The sequence below is a fragment of the Strongylocentrotus purpuratus genome, unplaced genomic scaffold, assembly GCF_000002235.5.
Source record: "Strongylocentrotus purpuratus isolate Spur 01 unplaced genomic scaffold, Spur_5.0 spur5_scaffold_11, whole genome shotgun sequence".
In the NCBI taxonomy this organism is placed as follows: Eukaryota; Metazoa; Echinodermata; class Echinoidea; order Camarodonta; family Strongylocentrotidae; genus Strongylocentrotus; species Strongylocentrotus purpuratus.
This window is the reverse complement of record NW_022145596.1, coordinates 186,345-202,770: the sequence shown is the minus strand read 5'-3', so window position 1 is coordinate 202,770 and position 16,426 is coordinate 186,345. Positions and strand designations below refer to the sequence as shown.

The 16,426-nt window shown below is 41.4% G+C and overlaps 1 protein-coding gene across 1 annotated transcript; it reads left to right on the top strand.

The window, feature by feature from the left end:
- The first annotated feature begins 2,041 nt into the window (after positions 1 to 2,041).
- On the top strand, positions 2,042 to 11,431 carry LOC115922137 (integrin alpha-5-like). Its single transcript, XM_030980243.1, has 8 exons — positions 2,042 to 2,385; positions 4,458 to 4,822; positions 5,362 to 5,456; positions 7,384 to 7,519; positions 8,688 to 8,746; positions 9,130 to 9,172; positions 10,878 to 10,964; positions 11,253 to 11,431. Exons 1-8 carry the CDS (start codon positions 2,171 to 2,173, stop codon positions 11,384 to 11,386), a joined length of 1,134 nt encoding a protein of 377 aa, XP_030836103.1. The 5' UTR covers positions 2,042 to 2,170; the 3' UTR covers positions 11,387 to 11,431.
- Positions 11,432 to 16,426: the final 4,995 nt, after the last annotated feature.

Below are 16,426 nucleotides of genomic sequence, written 5' to 3'. Positions count from 1 at the left end.
ACAAAAAGTAGTGCTCACTACCCCCCTCCCCTCCCCTCCCCCCTCCCCCTCCCCTTCCCCTCCTCTCTTCTCGTTTCTTCCTTCCCCCCCCCCTTTCCTCTCTTCCTACATAGTGTTAGTCTGGCTTTATTAATTTGTGTCAGAATAATACTATGTACACACGCGTGACCACATGTTTTACAACCCCCTAAACAAGTATTACTCATTGGTCAAATTCACACCCTTAGCGAATTTTTACGCGTTTTTTCTTGAAATTTTACCCCTTGCAAGTTTGCCCCATGCACCCCCCTCGAACATATCCCCTAATGAAGGTCTTAAAATGATAACCCCTAAAATGTATATGCGAAAAGTAAATTTTGTTTATATTGACAGCTGCAATCATACAGTGTATGAAAACACAAAGTTCAGGCCCTAATGGTACCCTACTGTATAACAAACTCAAGAAACATACTTATTTTCTTGATGTTTTGCCTATTTGACACCATAAACTTTTCTTATAAGTCACTCACGTCACTTGTCTTAACCAGCAAAATCCACAATTTTCAAGCCCCGTAATAAAATATTACATCCTTACCCGATGATTGGACATTCTTTGATCAGTTACAATCACTATGATATCAAATGTTATTTCCTGTTGATGTTTTAAATTTGCAAGAACGGAAATGCTTGTATATAGGTGTAGTGTTAGCAGCATATGGCAAGAGATGATTGCATATACTTTACAGGAAACACGGTCTACATACTAGTAACAAATCTGACTTCCCTTGATGCTAGTCGCTCCTGTTTCTATTCTGTGCTAACTTATAATTATATCGAGCTATAGGATCTAATACCTCAGTCACGCCAATGCAACCGACACCAGACCGACAACATAAATAACAAACAATTACATTACCGGGAATGACCAAAATGTGGTCGGTTGGGTTTCGGTGTTTGGTCGGTTCTGCGTTGTGACTGAAGTATCACAATAGCAAAATAAATTAATTGGATACATAGCAATGTTTTATTATTATCTCGCCTGAAATTTATTCAAGATAGGCCAATAATATGTTGTGATAGATGTGTTATTTTTTTTTTTTTGGGGGGGGGGGGGGGCGTAAAGAAAAAGAAAAAGAAGCCTGTTACAAAAGCATAAACAATGCCCACACGGATGTGCTCCTATGATCTTCTTCTTATCGAGTCAGTACACAAGTCCCGTCCAGTGATATGCGTTATATTTTTGTTTTGTAATCACTCTCATGTATGTACATGAATTCGTTTTTTTATACTATATCAGATTTCTTCCGAGTTTGTTTCTTCATAAGAAAATACACGTTGCACGGACATCCCAGTTTAGCTGTATGGTAGCTGCCATCGGGATTATCTCTACAAGTAACAAATAACACGTTGAAGCGAAAAGGTCTACTTCATATTTTTGCCAGCGTGCTCGATGGGGCCACAATAAACACATTGAAACGCAGAAATATAAAAGCCTGTTAAGGAAACAACACAAACACAACCGATATTACTTTTGAACAATGAATAATATTGTGTGTGAGTGGTTTCATCAAAGAGGTTAAAAGGCGACAGAACTAAGACCACATGCAAACAAAATGTTAATTTATATTGAGTAGAGGGAAATAGTGAAAGAAAAGGAGGATGCAAAAGAAGACATGTAAAGAGGAGGCCAACGGAAAGAACAATTAACAAGGAAGTAAACAAGTTCATTGTGAAGTTATGTACAGGGGTAACAGAAGGAAAAGTGAAGAACAAGGGACAGATAATTAATACAATAATTTAAAGAAAGTAGCAACCAAAACGAGTGCCGAATAACAGCTTTCAGTTATTTGTTGAGATGATATCGAAATATTCGGTAGCCCAAATATCGGATGTTATGACAGAACTTACGAAAGTGGAAGGCACACGGGGGGGGGGGGGGGGGGTCAATCTCCTTACTTCCCGACAACGACCTGCGTGCATAATTTATATTAGTTCTAGAACTTCCAGGTCAGATAATGTTCAGAAATTTCTTGCAGTTAGCATAATGATCATGATGACAGCACATGCACTCTAAGGCATGCACTGTCTCAATGAACAGTGAATGAGATGAACTCTGCTATACAGATACATTTCAGTGAATAAAATTTAAATATTGGAACATATTCTATGATCAGTTATTCGGGTGAAAAAAATGCGTCTCTTCCCAGATCCTGCTTGTGTTCAACCGTGGACACGACGTCCATCCAACCTGTTTCATCTCGTCATTCAGCTAGTCTTGATGATGATGTCCTTTGCCTGCAATCATGCTTTCAACATCGATGTTTCATCTCCGCGCATCTACCGAGGAACACCAGGAAGCTATTTTGGCTATGCCGTAGAACTACATCGAGAGGGGGACGAAAACATGTAAGTTGGGCAAAACAGTTGATTCCTAAACAACTAGCAATTAAACCTCCAGTAACGAAATTTTTAGATGTATATTTTAGCATATTTTACTTTCACTTATTTAAGTTAGATAAATATGTCTACAAATACCTCATGATGGTCAAAATGAAGTAATTAAGGTCAAAAAGTTTGACTTATACTTTATTTGTAAACAAATGTTCCTTGAGTTCATAGGCGATTGGCTTATTCATTTAAAAACGGTATTTTATCAAAAGCAGTATCATGTATGATAATTTTGTTTACAAACATAAAATATTCAACAAATCAAAACAAACAAAACCAAATTTTTTTTTTTTTATCGATACATCTTCCACGCAAGAAGAGACAATGCTTCAAAATATGTGCATTTCGCAGCAGTCATACCTGTATCTATTCTTTGTCTTCAAATTTACACCCATAGCTCTTTCCTCTGAAAAAAAAAAAATTGGTCCGTATGCTAAGGAATATCACCCAATTTGTGGAGGGGTCAACTCTTACGGTGGAATAGGATGACTATTTCGGGACAGGCCTTTAGTATTTTAAACAATATTATTGTTTACCTAATTGGCCCCCTTAATACAACTGTTTGTAATTAATATCAAATTTGAAAAAAACTTTCGGATTGGTTAACTGTTGTAGCCTTTTGCCATGATGATACTGATTGGCCATTGCCATTTTGCGATTGATTGAAAGTTTTTATGTTACGGGGCCATGGCCTGGCCTTGCACTTTCCACATCATGGGGCGGGGGTTGTCGCTGCGGGGTTCATCCAAACAAATGCAGAATTCACTGTCGGCCAGTGGCGGATCCTTGAGGGGTGCCCTCCCCTGAAAAAAAGATAAAACACGTTAATTTTACCTTTATTTGAAGACGGGCCCCTTGCTTCTTACCCCCCCCCCCCTCTCCCGCTTTTCACTGACTGGCTGTTTCGCCGCTCAATATTTATTCACGAATTGGGCCCCCTCCCCTGCCGCCGGCTGGATCCGCCCCTGCTGTCGACAACCAGGTGATAACATGCATTTTGCAACCTTTCTTTTTGGCGTGGCCCCTTATTCAGATAAACAGCATATTTCAATAATCATTACAAATGAGGCATAATTGTAAAAAGAAACTAAGCTATAATAATGATATCATCTCTCAAACGTGAATCGACCATTTTCAAAATGTATTTCAATGTATACACCTTTATCTTTCGACGAGCTATTAGATTAATCTGGTAAATATTATTATCGTATTTCAAGGAATGCAATGTGTACCTAGGCCTATTTGCTGTTGGCAGGTCGGATAAACATTATAGCTTGTCCTACATAACATCACGTATGTATGCAAATAGGCCATTTTCGTAATGTTATCAAATTTAATGCATAAGTCTTTGTGAAGTGTCTCTATACAAATTATTTCATTCACCTGACAAGAATAATAGTATTTCAATAGACAGAATCCGAACTGTATACATTAGTTGCTGCCGGGCTGGACAAACATTATGGCTTGACCTAACTGGCAACACTTAATAGATGCAGTTTGTATTCTGAATATTGAAATACTATTATTCTTATCAGGTGATTTAAATAATTTGTGTTGAGGCACTTCACAAAGACTTATTACGAAAATAGCCTATTGCATCCCGCCTATTAAGATACAATTATTCGTAACAATGGGCCCTAATGTTTCATATGCAATGAATTCATTTCTTTACGAAAATGGCCCTGCCATTTGCAATACTTCTCTTTTAGTTTGTTAAATGTTTCCATAATACCCACATTTCAAATGATGTGAAATAGTGTATATGCAGATAACGATTAATCCCGCATCATATGATTTTGGATGAATGGATGTACTATTTCGTATTGAGGCACGTCACAAAGACGTAATATGCCCTAATGTTTAATACATTATAAAAAAAATGGCGTAAAATTCATTTTGGTTCAATTCAATTCAGTAGTTTATTGACGTTAGCAGGTATTTGTGGAGCGTGGGAGCGGGCAGTAAATGTTTTTCTGAGTTTGGTTAAAATCTGTATGAATACATATTTGTATTTGTATTTTATTTACAAGGGTATTGGTGGGAGCACCTCGTGCCCAGACGGAACAACCAGGGGTCTATAGGGGTGGGGAGGTCTACAGATGTCCAGTCAATATCCACCAGGAACCACCATTACCATCGCCACTATCACCACCACCACTATCACCACCACCACCACCTCCATCATCATCGTCATCATCATCAACATCGTCATCATTTAGGTCATCAGATTGGTTGCTATCGACAAGACCAACATCTTCTTCCTCGGATTCACCCCTCTTCTCAGAGATGGTCTCCTCATCGACACCGCGTTCTCCGATACCTACGACATCACCCGATACAACAACATCTTCATCATCCCCATCTCCCTGTGATACAATAGTCTTTGATACGTCAGGTAAATAAAGGAGAAAGAAAATAAATGTCGATCTAATCTATTTTCACCCATCACGGTTTCGCTAAAGTAATTTGCTTTTCACCGGACTTTATTCTGTATGTTAAGTGGGGTATCCAGTCTAGAATGCAATCCCCATACACCCCTTGTTTAACGGGAGGGACACAACTCTTACACGACGAATGTAATGCGAATCAACAAGGCTATATTCAGGGGGGGGGGAGGTGTTAGATAGGGTCGAGTAATTTTATTAATGCTCCGTTTTTTCCATTTCCCTTTTCTCTTTCTTGTTTCGCCGTTTTCGTCATTCATTAAAGGTGGGGCTACCGCCCTTGACAGCCAAACATTAATTATTCTATCTCCTCCTTGTTCTCCAAATGGGCTTTAGTCCCTGGATACCTCACTGCTAGCTTTTGGGCGGCTTTTAGTTTGAAATTTCAAATCGTATCTGCTAAAATGGAATTGACATTGTGCATAAAGAAGAGTTGATTTCTTTAAGGAGAATATAATAGACCTTAATATCAGATCTTACAATCTGACAGGAAACGAGTTTATTGAAGGAGACCAGATAACCAACAAGTCCGGTCAGATGCTTGGTGCAACCATAACAAGCTCTGGACCTGATGGGACAGTGCTAGTAAGTAATATTTGTTTTCTTTCGTTTATTTTAAAAGTTCTTTTCTTGAATCTTCTCTTTCTTCTTCTTTTTTCAAAGCAACCTGTGTTAAACCCAACTCTTCATCAATTACGTAAAATTTATTGTCAAAATATGCCCCTTGTTCTTACTGTTTAAATCCCATCTTTTAAAAAATTAAAAATGGATACTACTAATGTTAACGTTAATGTATATGGCGACGAGTTAGTAATCAACATATATTTAATTGGCAATCCGTCTATACAATGATACAGTCAATTCTTTGAAATATTTGTGTTGATGTGTACATGCATGTGTGGGCGTGAGTTTACTCGATCAAAATTTTACTTGAATTTTAAGTCTGGAAGTGAATTCAATTTTTAATTATCCGATAAGATGAAAAGTAACTATACTCTGTTTTACTCCCACGACAATTTTATGGGGCAAGGTTTGAAAAAAATGTAAATGTGGGCTTTTTCGGGGGCCTTATTAGTGAGTGTTATTTCTTCTTGTGATGTAACACCATGCTCTCTACGAGGTATGATTGAGAGGAAATTTATCTGATTTATTTTGTGTACAATCGCACTCTTTCATTCTGCTGGAGTTTAGCGGATGGGCTTTAAATAGAAAAATCGACCTTAATTTCAGGATCGTTTGACAACCCTTGCCTGTCGATAAGTTTTTTTTTCGTCATTTTGTTGTGTTTCGCAATATAAATCAGTGCTATATTTTTGGTATTATACCATTGACAAAGTCTGTCCATGGGTTGAATGAGGATGACTTCGCCGACTTGGGGTCTTCTTCGTTGTCTCTAGGGGCTACATCCGATCGATATACGCAAAGGCTGAACAGGATTCACGTTACAAAAAAGCGGGAGTAATTGATTTCTTCCTTCCTGTAGCCAAGTTTGTATCCGGATATATATTACAATACTCCTGTATACTGTCTTATTGCCAAGTATACAGTAATGATGATGGTTATCAATGAAGTGGGCCAACATTCTTTTCAACCGGGGTGCCGCAAGAAATCTTTAGGGGTACCGCGACAGAAATTGAGTCGTGATATATATATTTTGGAATATTTTTAATTTAGTGAAAAACAAATCATAAGTCGCCATGCATTTTCACGAAGGAATAGTCTCTCTCACACTATTTGGAAACGGGATGATTTTGAGGCAGCGGAGTGTCTCAATACCTTTATGATTATGTAGGTAACGAGTTGCCCGAATAATCTTTTATTTGACAACGAGGCGCCGAAATATATAATGTATGTTTATAATCGAATATAATTGTTCACCTTGCTCGTTTGTTTCTCTCGCTTGAAACATTTAGAAAACAGGATAATTATGGGCAACTAGATACCGAGTATCCTCATATTCGTATGTTGCGGTGACCATATAGACCTACATGATTTTTGTATTCATGTATTTGGTAGCGAAATGGCCGCATACATATTAGTTTATATCTTTAAGATCTTTTTCTAGGTGTTTTATAAAATAATACTTTTAACATAATGTAATATTTAGAACCAGATGTGGCTCGAACATGACTGTGTACATAGAACATGATGAGTGCCAGAGTGACGCAAAACGAATCTTGGTCAGGGGGGTTAAAGTTAGGAAATCGACGAATGTCGCAGTGGAGCAAAATGAATATAATCAAAGCTCTCCATGGCATGTGTCCAGACTACATCTCAAAATTGTTCATATCTTACGTCACACCAAGACGTCTATACGGGTCATCCTCACAGCACGTTCTCACCAAGCTCAATGACAGACGTCGAAGATTTTAAGAAAACACTAAAAAATTATCTTTTTGAGAATATTTTTTTTTACTTGTAAATCGTAAAGTGCATTAAGAGGGCCTTCGGTCCTGGTATACGCTATAGAAGAACGATATATCGTTATTCTATTTTCCTCCATAATAAACAGGTTTGTCGGCCTTTATACACATGGTTTTACTATGTAGACAGCAGCCCAAATACAGGACGATTCCTCATTGGAGGTTGTTACCTTGCCAGTCAGAACTTCACTGACATCAAACCTTTCAATCCATGTAAATCATTAGGTAAGTAATCTTCATTTCCCTGTTACTTAGATCAATTTGTATGTTGCGTTATGCCCCATCTACTGGTGAAAAGGAGAAGAAAGCAAGAGAGAGAGAGAGAGAGTGAAAAAGAGAGTGGAAGAGAGAGAGAGAGAGAGAGAGTGAGATATTTCATTAGAGAGAGAATTAAAGTACGTGTGTGTGTGTGTGTGTGTGTGTGTGAGAGAGAGAGAGAGAGAGAGAGAGAGAGAGAGAGAGGATAGACAAACAAATAAAATAAGAGAGACAAAAATAAAGAGAGAGCAAGAGAACGGGATAGAGAAAGTGAGAGGGAGAGAGATTTTAAGGGGAGAGGAATGATAAGGAAAAATAAGGAAAAATAAGAAAGGAAAAATATCTGAAAAAGAGGATGAGACGTACCTCTCTTTGACCTTGCCTATAGCTCCATTGTATTTCTTTAAGTAGCATGCTAATGATTATTAAAGAGTCATAACGTCGTTCAGAAATATAAAGAATGGTTGAAAGGAAAATATTGAGAAAGTATTACGAGGTGGTCTAGGCCTATAGTGGATAAGTCACCAGACTGTGGATCACATGGTTCGCGGTTTGAGTCCCGCTGCGGCACTAATATGGACTTTTAGATTTGCACAACGACAACGTGGATTGCTACGATCGACGTCCTTTTAATGCACTGCCTTGAATGGACGTCACGTGTATCAGTCCACGCAAATCTAAAAGTCCCTAATGTCCGTTGGTAAGAAATTAATCTATATTTGCCACACTTGATCCAGGTGAGGTAAATGGGTTCCAGGTAGAAATTACTTCCTTGAAATGCTAGAGCGCCATTATGGCAGCAATGCAGCGCCAGGAGTGTCAAGTTTGACAGATATAAGCGATATTACAAGAACCCACTATTATTAGTTAAAATGTGGTATCATTAATTTGAAAGTTGTATTAAATGTCTATAATAGTCTTTTTCGGAATTGAATGTGCTCGGAATATGTCAGTCCGTTACGCTTGTAATAACCCAAATGTAAATTGTCCCGCCACCTTATAACGATGTTGCGATTAATAAAACGAAATCATGAATAGAGACATTACGAACAAATGATATTATTCGGGTCTTTTGAAATGCAACATTTGGAGACTTTGATTCACTGTTTTGTATGATTCTCTCGTTTGTATACAGAACCTTCAATGATCAACTATCTACCGTGTGAGGCAGGATTCAGTGCCACCATCTCTGAGGTATATTAAACTCATCTTATCATCCATTCTGATAATAATAACTTCATCAGTATACATACATGTATAATTTGATCAAGGAGGTACCTGGAAATATGAGGGAAGAAAAGTTTCACCATGATTTTTATCGAGTGGAAAAGCACCCAACAGAAAGTGTAGACTTCAGGGTATCCGCCAGTTATTACGTTTTATTTACATGACTTGTATAATTATTATCTCCGGGTATTTTATCTCCGGGAGGGTGAGAAGTGGATGTCAGCAATAAGTACAACAAAGAAGTATATAGAATTACAATGGATTATGGAATATTCAATGAGAGCCTCATCATGGCGTCACTATATTTAAAAAAGGATAATGATATTTTATGATTTGTTTCCATTTATCAGACGGAATGGATAATTGGATCGGTTGGAGCTTTCTTTGGCCAGGGTAAGTGTATGGATATTGCATATATTTACATCACAGAATTGGACAATGAAACGAAATCAGTAAATCAGTAAACCCTGATATTAAGTTGGTTTTAATAGAAGCAGAAAAATGAGAGAAACCGGTCAGTGAAAGTTTGAGCTTTTCATATAACGTTGCACTTCATAATATGAATAGAATATTCATCAGGGTTAACATTGGTCCACCATCGATGCTCGGTTGTCCCCTCCCGGAGACACTAACGAGGGCGGACCCGGAGTCCCGCTGGACGCCTTGACTTTCGGGTTTCAAGGAAAATTTCCTATTGATTTGCGTGTTGTAGGGGCAAAAATGGACGGGGGTTCTCGTGCCCCTTAAGTATATATAAGGGAGGGGACTCTTTCGAAGATCCCCGTTCACTGAGCCACCATCGGCGCCTTCCCCAGCCAGGGACACGGCCGAGGTCGGACCTGGAGTCCGGCTGGATTGGTTATCCTCGGAGGATCACTGGTCCACCATCGATTATCGGCTGTCCTATGCGGGGGGTGCGGCCGAAGGGGGACCTGGAGTCCCACTGGATTGGTCATCCACGGCAGAACACTGGTTCACCATCGATTCTCGGCTGTCCCCTCCCTGAGACACGGTCGAAGGGGGACTCGGAGTCCCGCTGGACGCCTTGACTTTCGGGTTATAAGGAAAATTTCCAATTGACTTGCGTGTTGTAGGGGCAAAAATGGAAGGGGGTTTTCGTACTCGTGAAGTATGTAGGGCAGGGGACTCGTTCGAAGGTCCATGTGCATTGAGCCACCATCGGCACCTTCCCCTGCCAGGGAAACGGCCGAGGTCGGAATGGAGTCCGGCTGGATTGGTTATCCTCGGGGGATCACTGGTCCACCATTGATTCTCGTCTGTCCCCTGCCAGAGGCACGGCTGAGGTCGGACCCGGGGTCCCGCTTGATTGGTTATCCATGGAAGAATATTGTTCAATCGTCGGCTCCCGGCCGTCTCCTGCCAGAGGCACGGCCGAGGTCGGACCCGGGGTCCCGCTCGATTGGTTATCCATGGAAGAAGATTGTTCCATCGTCGGTTCCCGGCCTTAGACACGGCCGAGGTCGGACCTGGAATCCGGCTGGATTGGTTATCCTCGGGGGATCACTGGTCCACCATTGATTCTCGTCTGTCCCCTGCCAGAGGCACGGCTGAGGTCGGACCCGGGGTCCCGCTCGATTGGTTATCCATGGAAGAATATTGTTCAATCGTCGGTTCCCGGCCGTCTCCTGCCAGAGGCACGGCCGAGGTCGCACCCGGTGTCCCGCTCGATTGGTTATCCATGGAAGAAGATTGTTCCATCGTCGGTTCCCGGCCTTCGCCTGCCCGAGACACGGCCGAGGTCGGACCTGGAATCCGGCTGGATTGGTTATCCTCGGAGTCCCATTGACTTGCGTGTTGTAGGGGCAAACATGGAAGGGGGTTCTCGTGCCCGTGAAGTATAAGGGAGGGGACTCTTTCGAAGATCCCCGTTCACTGAGCCACCATCGGCGCCTCGCCTACAGCACACAATCCTTAAGCACCTGTCGTATTGAATCGTGATTCAAATACCATTACAAACGAGAATAAGATTTTGGGAAAGGATAACCAACTTGGTAGACACTATACCATTAGCTTTATTGCAAAGCGATCTCAAATTCTTAACAAAGATATATTTCTTTTTTTTAAATACATTTTTCAGGAGATTTACTTGTTGGGAACCTAACAAGTAATACTTACAGAAGGACAGAAGTTGTCGATGATCTTGCTTTTGACAACAATTACAGAGGTATTGTCTAAATTTAATGATGTTATGGAACTAAAAGTTTTAAAAATCACGATGGATATTTAAAATGGATATTTAAAATGTATATTTGGAGCCCCACATCATTCACATAATATGACTTTGGGAAAGAGTACACATATCGTATCCCCTAGTGCATCACTGTATATAATATTTACAAAAAAATTAACCGAGTCAATAATTGACAGCATCTGGGAAAACGATGTGGTCTACATTGTCCTAATCCATCCATTAATACCTTATATGTTATTTGTTCAAATTGTATTTCTACAGGTCATTCGGTTTCATTCGGAGATTTCTTTGGAGATGGTGAAGTAGAGTATGTGACGGGGATACCACGTGGTACAGTCAATCATCGTGGATTGGTTAGTAGAGTATGTGACGGGGATACCACGTGGTACAGTTAATCATCGTGGATTGGTTAGTAGAGTATGTGACGGGGATACCACGTGGTACAGCAGGCGCGGATCCAGGATTTTCCAATAGGGGGGGCCGGAAATTTGAAAATTGCGCCGACCGTTTTTCAACTCAACATACCAATACTGATAAGGTCATATTAGAAGCACCATACCGGTATTTTGTTTTGACATTTTCATCGGGGGGGGGGGGGGGGGAGGCTGAAGCCTCTTGCCCGAAAAAGTAATTTTCTGGTTTCACAATTCGGCTAGGGAGCGAAGCGAGCGAGCAAAAATTTGAGGATAATATGTATTTTGTGAAAGTGTTATTTATCACCAAAATATACGAGAAAAGATTTAACAAATTCATATTCTGGCAGCTCGCTGTCCCCCCCCCCCCCATTACGCGCGAAGCGCAGAAGCTTTAATGTTTCATGAAATTATTAGAGAAAGAAGAGGATTCGTTGTACCATTCTCGACTCCTAATCCTTGTCTGAATTTAGTTCCTCCCCCCCCCCCTGCTCCCCCTCCCGCTTTTTGACCTTTCATTAATTGATATTAGAGAAAGAAGACAATTTGTTGTACCATTCTCGACTCTTATTCCTTGTCTGAATTCAGTTTTCCCCCTCCCGCGCGAAGCGCTGAAGCATTGACCTTTCATAGTTTAATGAAATTATTAGAGAAAGCAGATAATTCGTTGTTCCATTCTCGACCCTCAATCCTTCTCTGAATTCAGATTCCCCCCTCCAGTGCAAAGCGCAGAAGCTTAACGTTTCATTAAATTATTAGAGAAAGAGTACCGTTCTCGATTCGTAATCCTTGTCTGAATTGAGTCCCCCCCCCTCCCTCTCCCGCGCGAAGCGCGGAAGCTTTGACGTTTCATTAAATTATTAGAGAAAGAAGACGATTCGTTGTACCGTTCTCGATTCTTAATCATTGTCTGAATTCAGTTTCAAATTTCCATACCCCCTCACGCGCGAAGCGCGGAAGCTTTGACGTTTCATTAAATTATTAGAGAAAGAAGACGGTTCGTTGTACCGTTCTCGATTCTTAATCATTGTCTGAATTGAGTTCCCCCACCCCCCCCCTCTCCCGCGCGAAGCGCGGAAGCTTTGACGTTTCATTAAATTATTAGAGAAAGAAGACGATTCGTTGTACCGTTCTCGTTTCTTAATCCTTGTCTGAATTGAGTCCACCCTTCCCTCTCCCGCGCGAAGCGCGGAAGCTTTGACGTTTCATTAAATTATTAGAGAAAGAAGACGATTCGTTGTTCCGTTCTCGGTTCTTAATCATTGTCTGAATTCAGTTCCCCCCTCCGCGCAAAGCGCAGATGCTTAACGTTTCATTAGAGAAAGAGTACCGTTCTCGACTCTTAATCCTTGTCTGAATTGAGTCCCCCCCCCCTTCCCTCTCCCGCGCGAAGCGCGGAAGCTTTGGCGTTTCATTAAATTATTAGAGAAAGAAGACGATTAGTTGTACCGTTCTCGATTCTTAATCATTGTCTAAATTTAGTTTCCATACCCCCTCCCGCGCGAAGCGAGGAAGCTTCGACGTTTCATTAAATCATTAGAGAAAAAGTATCGTTCTCGACTCTTAATCCTTGTCTGAATTGAGTCCCCCTTCCCTCTCCCGCGCGAAGCGCGGAAGCTTTGACGTTTCATTAAATTATTAGAGAAAGAAGACGATTCGTTGTACCGTTCTCGATTCTTAATCATTGTCTGAATTCAGTTTCCATACCCCCTCCCGCGCGAAGCGCGGAAGCTATGACTTTTCATTAAATGATTAGAGAAAGAGTACCGTTCTCGACTCTTAATCCTTGTCTGAATTGAGTTCCTCCCCTCCTCTCCCGCGCGAAGCGCGGAAGCTTTGATGTTTCATTAAATTATTAGAGAAAGAAGACGATTCGTTGTACCGTTCTCGATTCTTAATCATTGTCTGAATTCAGTTTCCATACCCCCTCCCGCGCGAAGCGCGGAAGCTATGACGTTTCATTAAATCATTAGAGAAAGAGTACCGTTCTCGACTCTTAATCCTTGCCTGAATTGAGTCCACCCTTCCCTCTCCCGCGCGAAGCGCGGAAGCTTTGACGTTTCATTAAATTATTAGAGAAAGAAGACGATTCGTTGTTCCGTTCTCGGTTCTTAATCATTGTCTGAATTCAGTTCCCCCCTCCGCGCAAAGCGCAGATGCTTAACGTTTCATTAGAGAAAGAGTACCGTTCTCGACTCTTAATCCTTGTCTGAATTGAGTCCCCCCCCCCCTTCCCTCTCCCGCGCGAAGCGCGGAAGCTTTGGCGTTTCATTAAATTATTAGAGAAAGAAGACGATTCGTTGTACCGTTCTCGATTCTTAATCATTGTCTAAATTTAGTTTCCATACCCCCTCCCGCGCGAAGCGAGGAAGCTTCGACGTTTCATTAAATCATTAGAGAAAAAGTATCGTTCTCGACTCTTAATCCTTGTCTGAATTGAGTCCCCCTTCCCTCTCCCGCGCGAAGCGCGGAAGCTTTGACGTTTCATTAAATTATTAGAGAAAGAAGACGATTCGTTGTACCGTTCTCGTTTCTTAATCCTTGTCTGAATTGAGTCCACCCTTCCCTCTCCCGCGCGAAGCGCGGAAGCTTTGACGTTTCATTAAATTATTAGAGAAAGAAGACGATTCGTTGTTCCGTTCTCGGTTCTTAATCATTGTCTGAATTCAGTTCCCCCCTCCGCGCAAAGCGCAGATGCTTAACGTTTCATTAGAGAAAGAGTACCGTTCTCGACTCTTAATCCTTGTCTGAATTGAGTCCCCCCCCCTTCCCTCTCCCGCGCGAAGCGCGGAAGCTTTGGCGTTTCATTAAATTATTAGAGAAAGAAGACGATTAGTTGTACCGTTCTCGATTCTTAATCATTGTCTAAATTTAGTTTCCATACCCCCTCCCGCGCGAAGCGAGGAAGCTTCGACGTTTCATTAAATCATTAGAGAAAAAGTATCGTTCTCGACTCTTAATCCTTGTCTGAATTGAGTCCCCCTTCCCTCTCCCGCGCGAAGCGCGGAAGCTTTGACGTTTCATTAAATTATTAGAGAAAGAAGACGATTCGTTGTACCGTTCTCGATTCTTAATCATTGTCTGAATTCAGTTTCCATACCCCCTCCCGCGCGAAGCGCGGAAGCTATGACTTTTCATTAAATGATTAGAGAAAGAGTACCGTTCTCGACTCTTAATCCTTGTCTGAATTGAGTTCCTCCCCTCCTCTCCCGCGCGAAGCGCGGAAGCTTTGATGTTTCATTAAATTATTAGAGAAAGAAGACGATTCGTTGTACCGTTCTCGATTCTTAATCATTGTCTGAATTCAGTTTCCATACCCCCTCCCGCGCGAAGCGCGGAAGCTATGACGTTTCATTAAATCATTAGAGAAAGAGTACCGTTCTCGACTCTTAATCCTTGCCTGAATTGAGTCCACCCTTCCCTCTCCCGCGCGAAGCGCGGAAGCTTTGACGTTTCATTAAATTATTAGAGAAAGAAGACGATTCGTTGTTCCGTTCTCGGTTCTTAATCATTGTCTGAATTCAGTTCCCCCTCCGCGCAAAGCGCAGATGCTTAACGTTTCATTAGAGAAAGAGTACCGTTCTCGACTCTTAATCCTTGTCTGAATTGAGTCCCCCCCCCCTTTCCCTCTCCCGCGCGAAGCGCGGAAGCTTTGGCGTTTCATTAAATTATTAGAGAAAGAAGACGATTCGTTGTACCGTTCTCGATTCTTAATCATTGTCTAAATTTAGTTTCCATACCCCCTCCCGCGCGAAGCGAGGAAGCTTCGACGTTTCATTAAATCATTAGAGAAAAAGTATCGTTCTCGACTCTTAATCCTTGTCTGAATTGAGTCCCCCTTCCCTCTCCCGCGCGAAGCGCGGAAGCTTTGACGTTTCATTAAATTATTAGAGAAAGAAGACGATTCGTTGTACCGTTCTCGATTCTTAATCATTGTCTGAATTCAGTTTCCATACCCCCTCCCGCGCGAAGCGCGGAAGCTATGACGTTTCATTAAATGATTAGAGAAAGAGTACCGTTCTCGACTCTTAATCCTTGTCTGAATTGAGTTCCTCCCCTCCTCTCCCGCGCGAAGCGCGGAAGCTTTGATGTTTCATTAAATTATTAGAGAAAGAAGACGATTCGTTGTACCGTTCTCGATTCTTAATCATTGTCTGAATTCAGTTTCCATACCCCCTTCCGCGCGAAGCGCGGAAGCTATGACGTTTCATTAAATCATTAGAGAAAGAGTACCGTTCTCGACTCTTAATCCTTGCCTGAATTGAGTCCACCCTTCCCTCTCCCGCGCGAAGCGCGGAAGCTTTGACGTTTCATTAAATTATTAGAGAAAGAAGACGATTCGTTGTACCGTTCTCGATTCTTAATCATTGTCTGAATTGAGTTCCCCCCCCCTCTCCCGCGCGAAGCGCGGTAGGTTTGACGTTTCATTAAATGATTAGAGAAAGAGTACCGTTCTCGACTCTTAATCCTTGTCTGAATTGAGTCCACCCTTCCCTCTCCCGCGTGAAGCGCGGAAGTTTTGACGTTTCATTAAATTATTAGAGAAAGAAGATGATTTAAAGGGAAAATGAAACAATCATGATTTTGATAGCATACAATTAGGTCAATAGAAATGAAAGGGGAAAAAAGATCTATTTATACACCAACCATGAAATAATCGCGACCGGGAGCGTCATATCTTAGTTTTGTGTTATCGGGCGAGGGCCGGGGCGTAGCGACCAAGCGAGATTTTGCAATGTAGAATGCTGTAATTATGCATTCTAGAAAATCCTTTAGTCCAACATGTACGTTCTTTCCGCTACATGTATATTTCTTTCTAGCTAAATATCTAAATTTCCGGGGGGACGTGTCTCTCTATCGGGCCCAGGATCGCCGCCGCTGTCCATTATCACTACCAACATGAGTTCAAATATAAGCACAAGCGAGTTGGTATGAGCTGAATCCAAATGAAGGGCAAAATAAGAGTTGTGAAGCGGCCCTACCGTTAATTCAAAATTTGACTGTTTAGTATATGAAAGACAT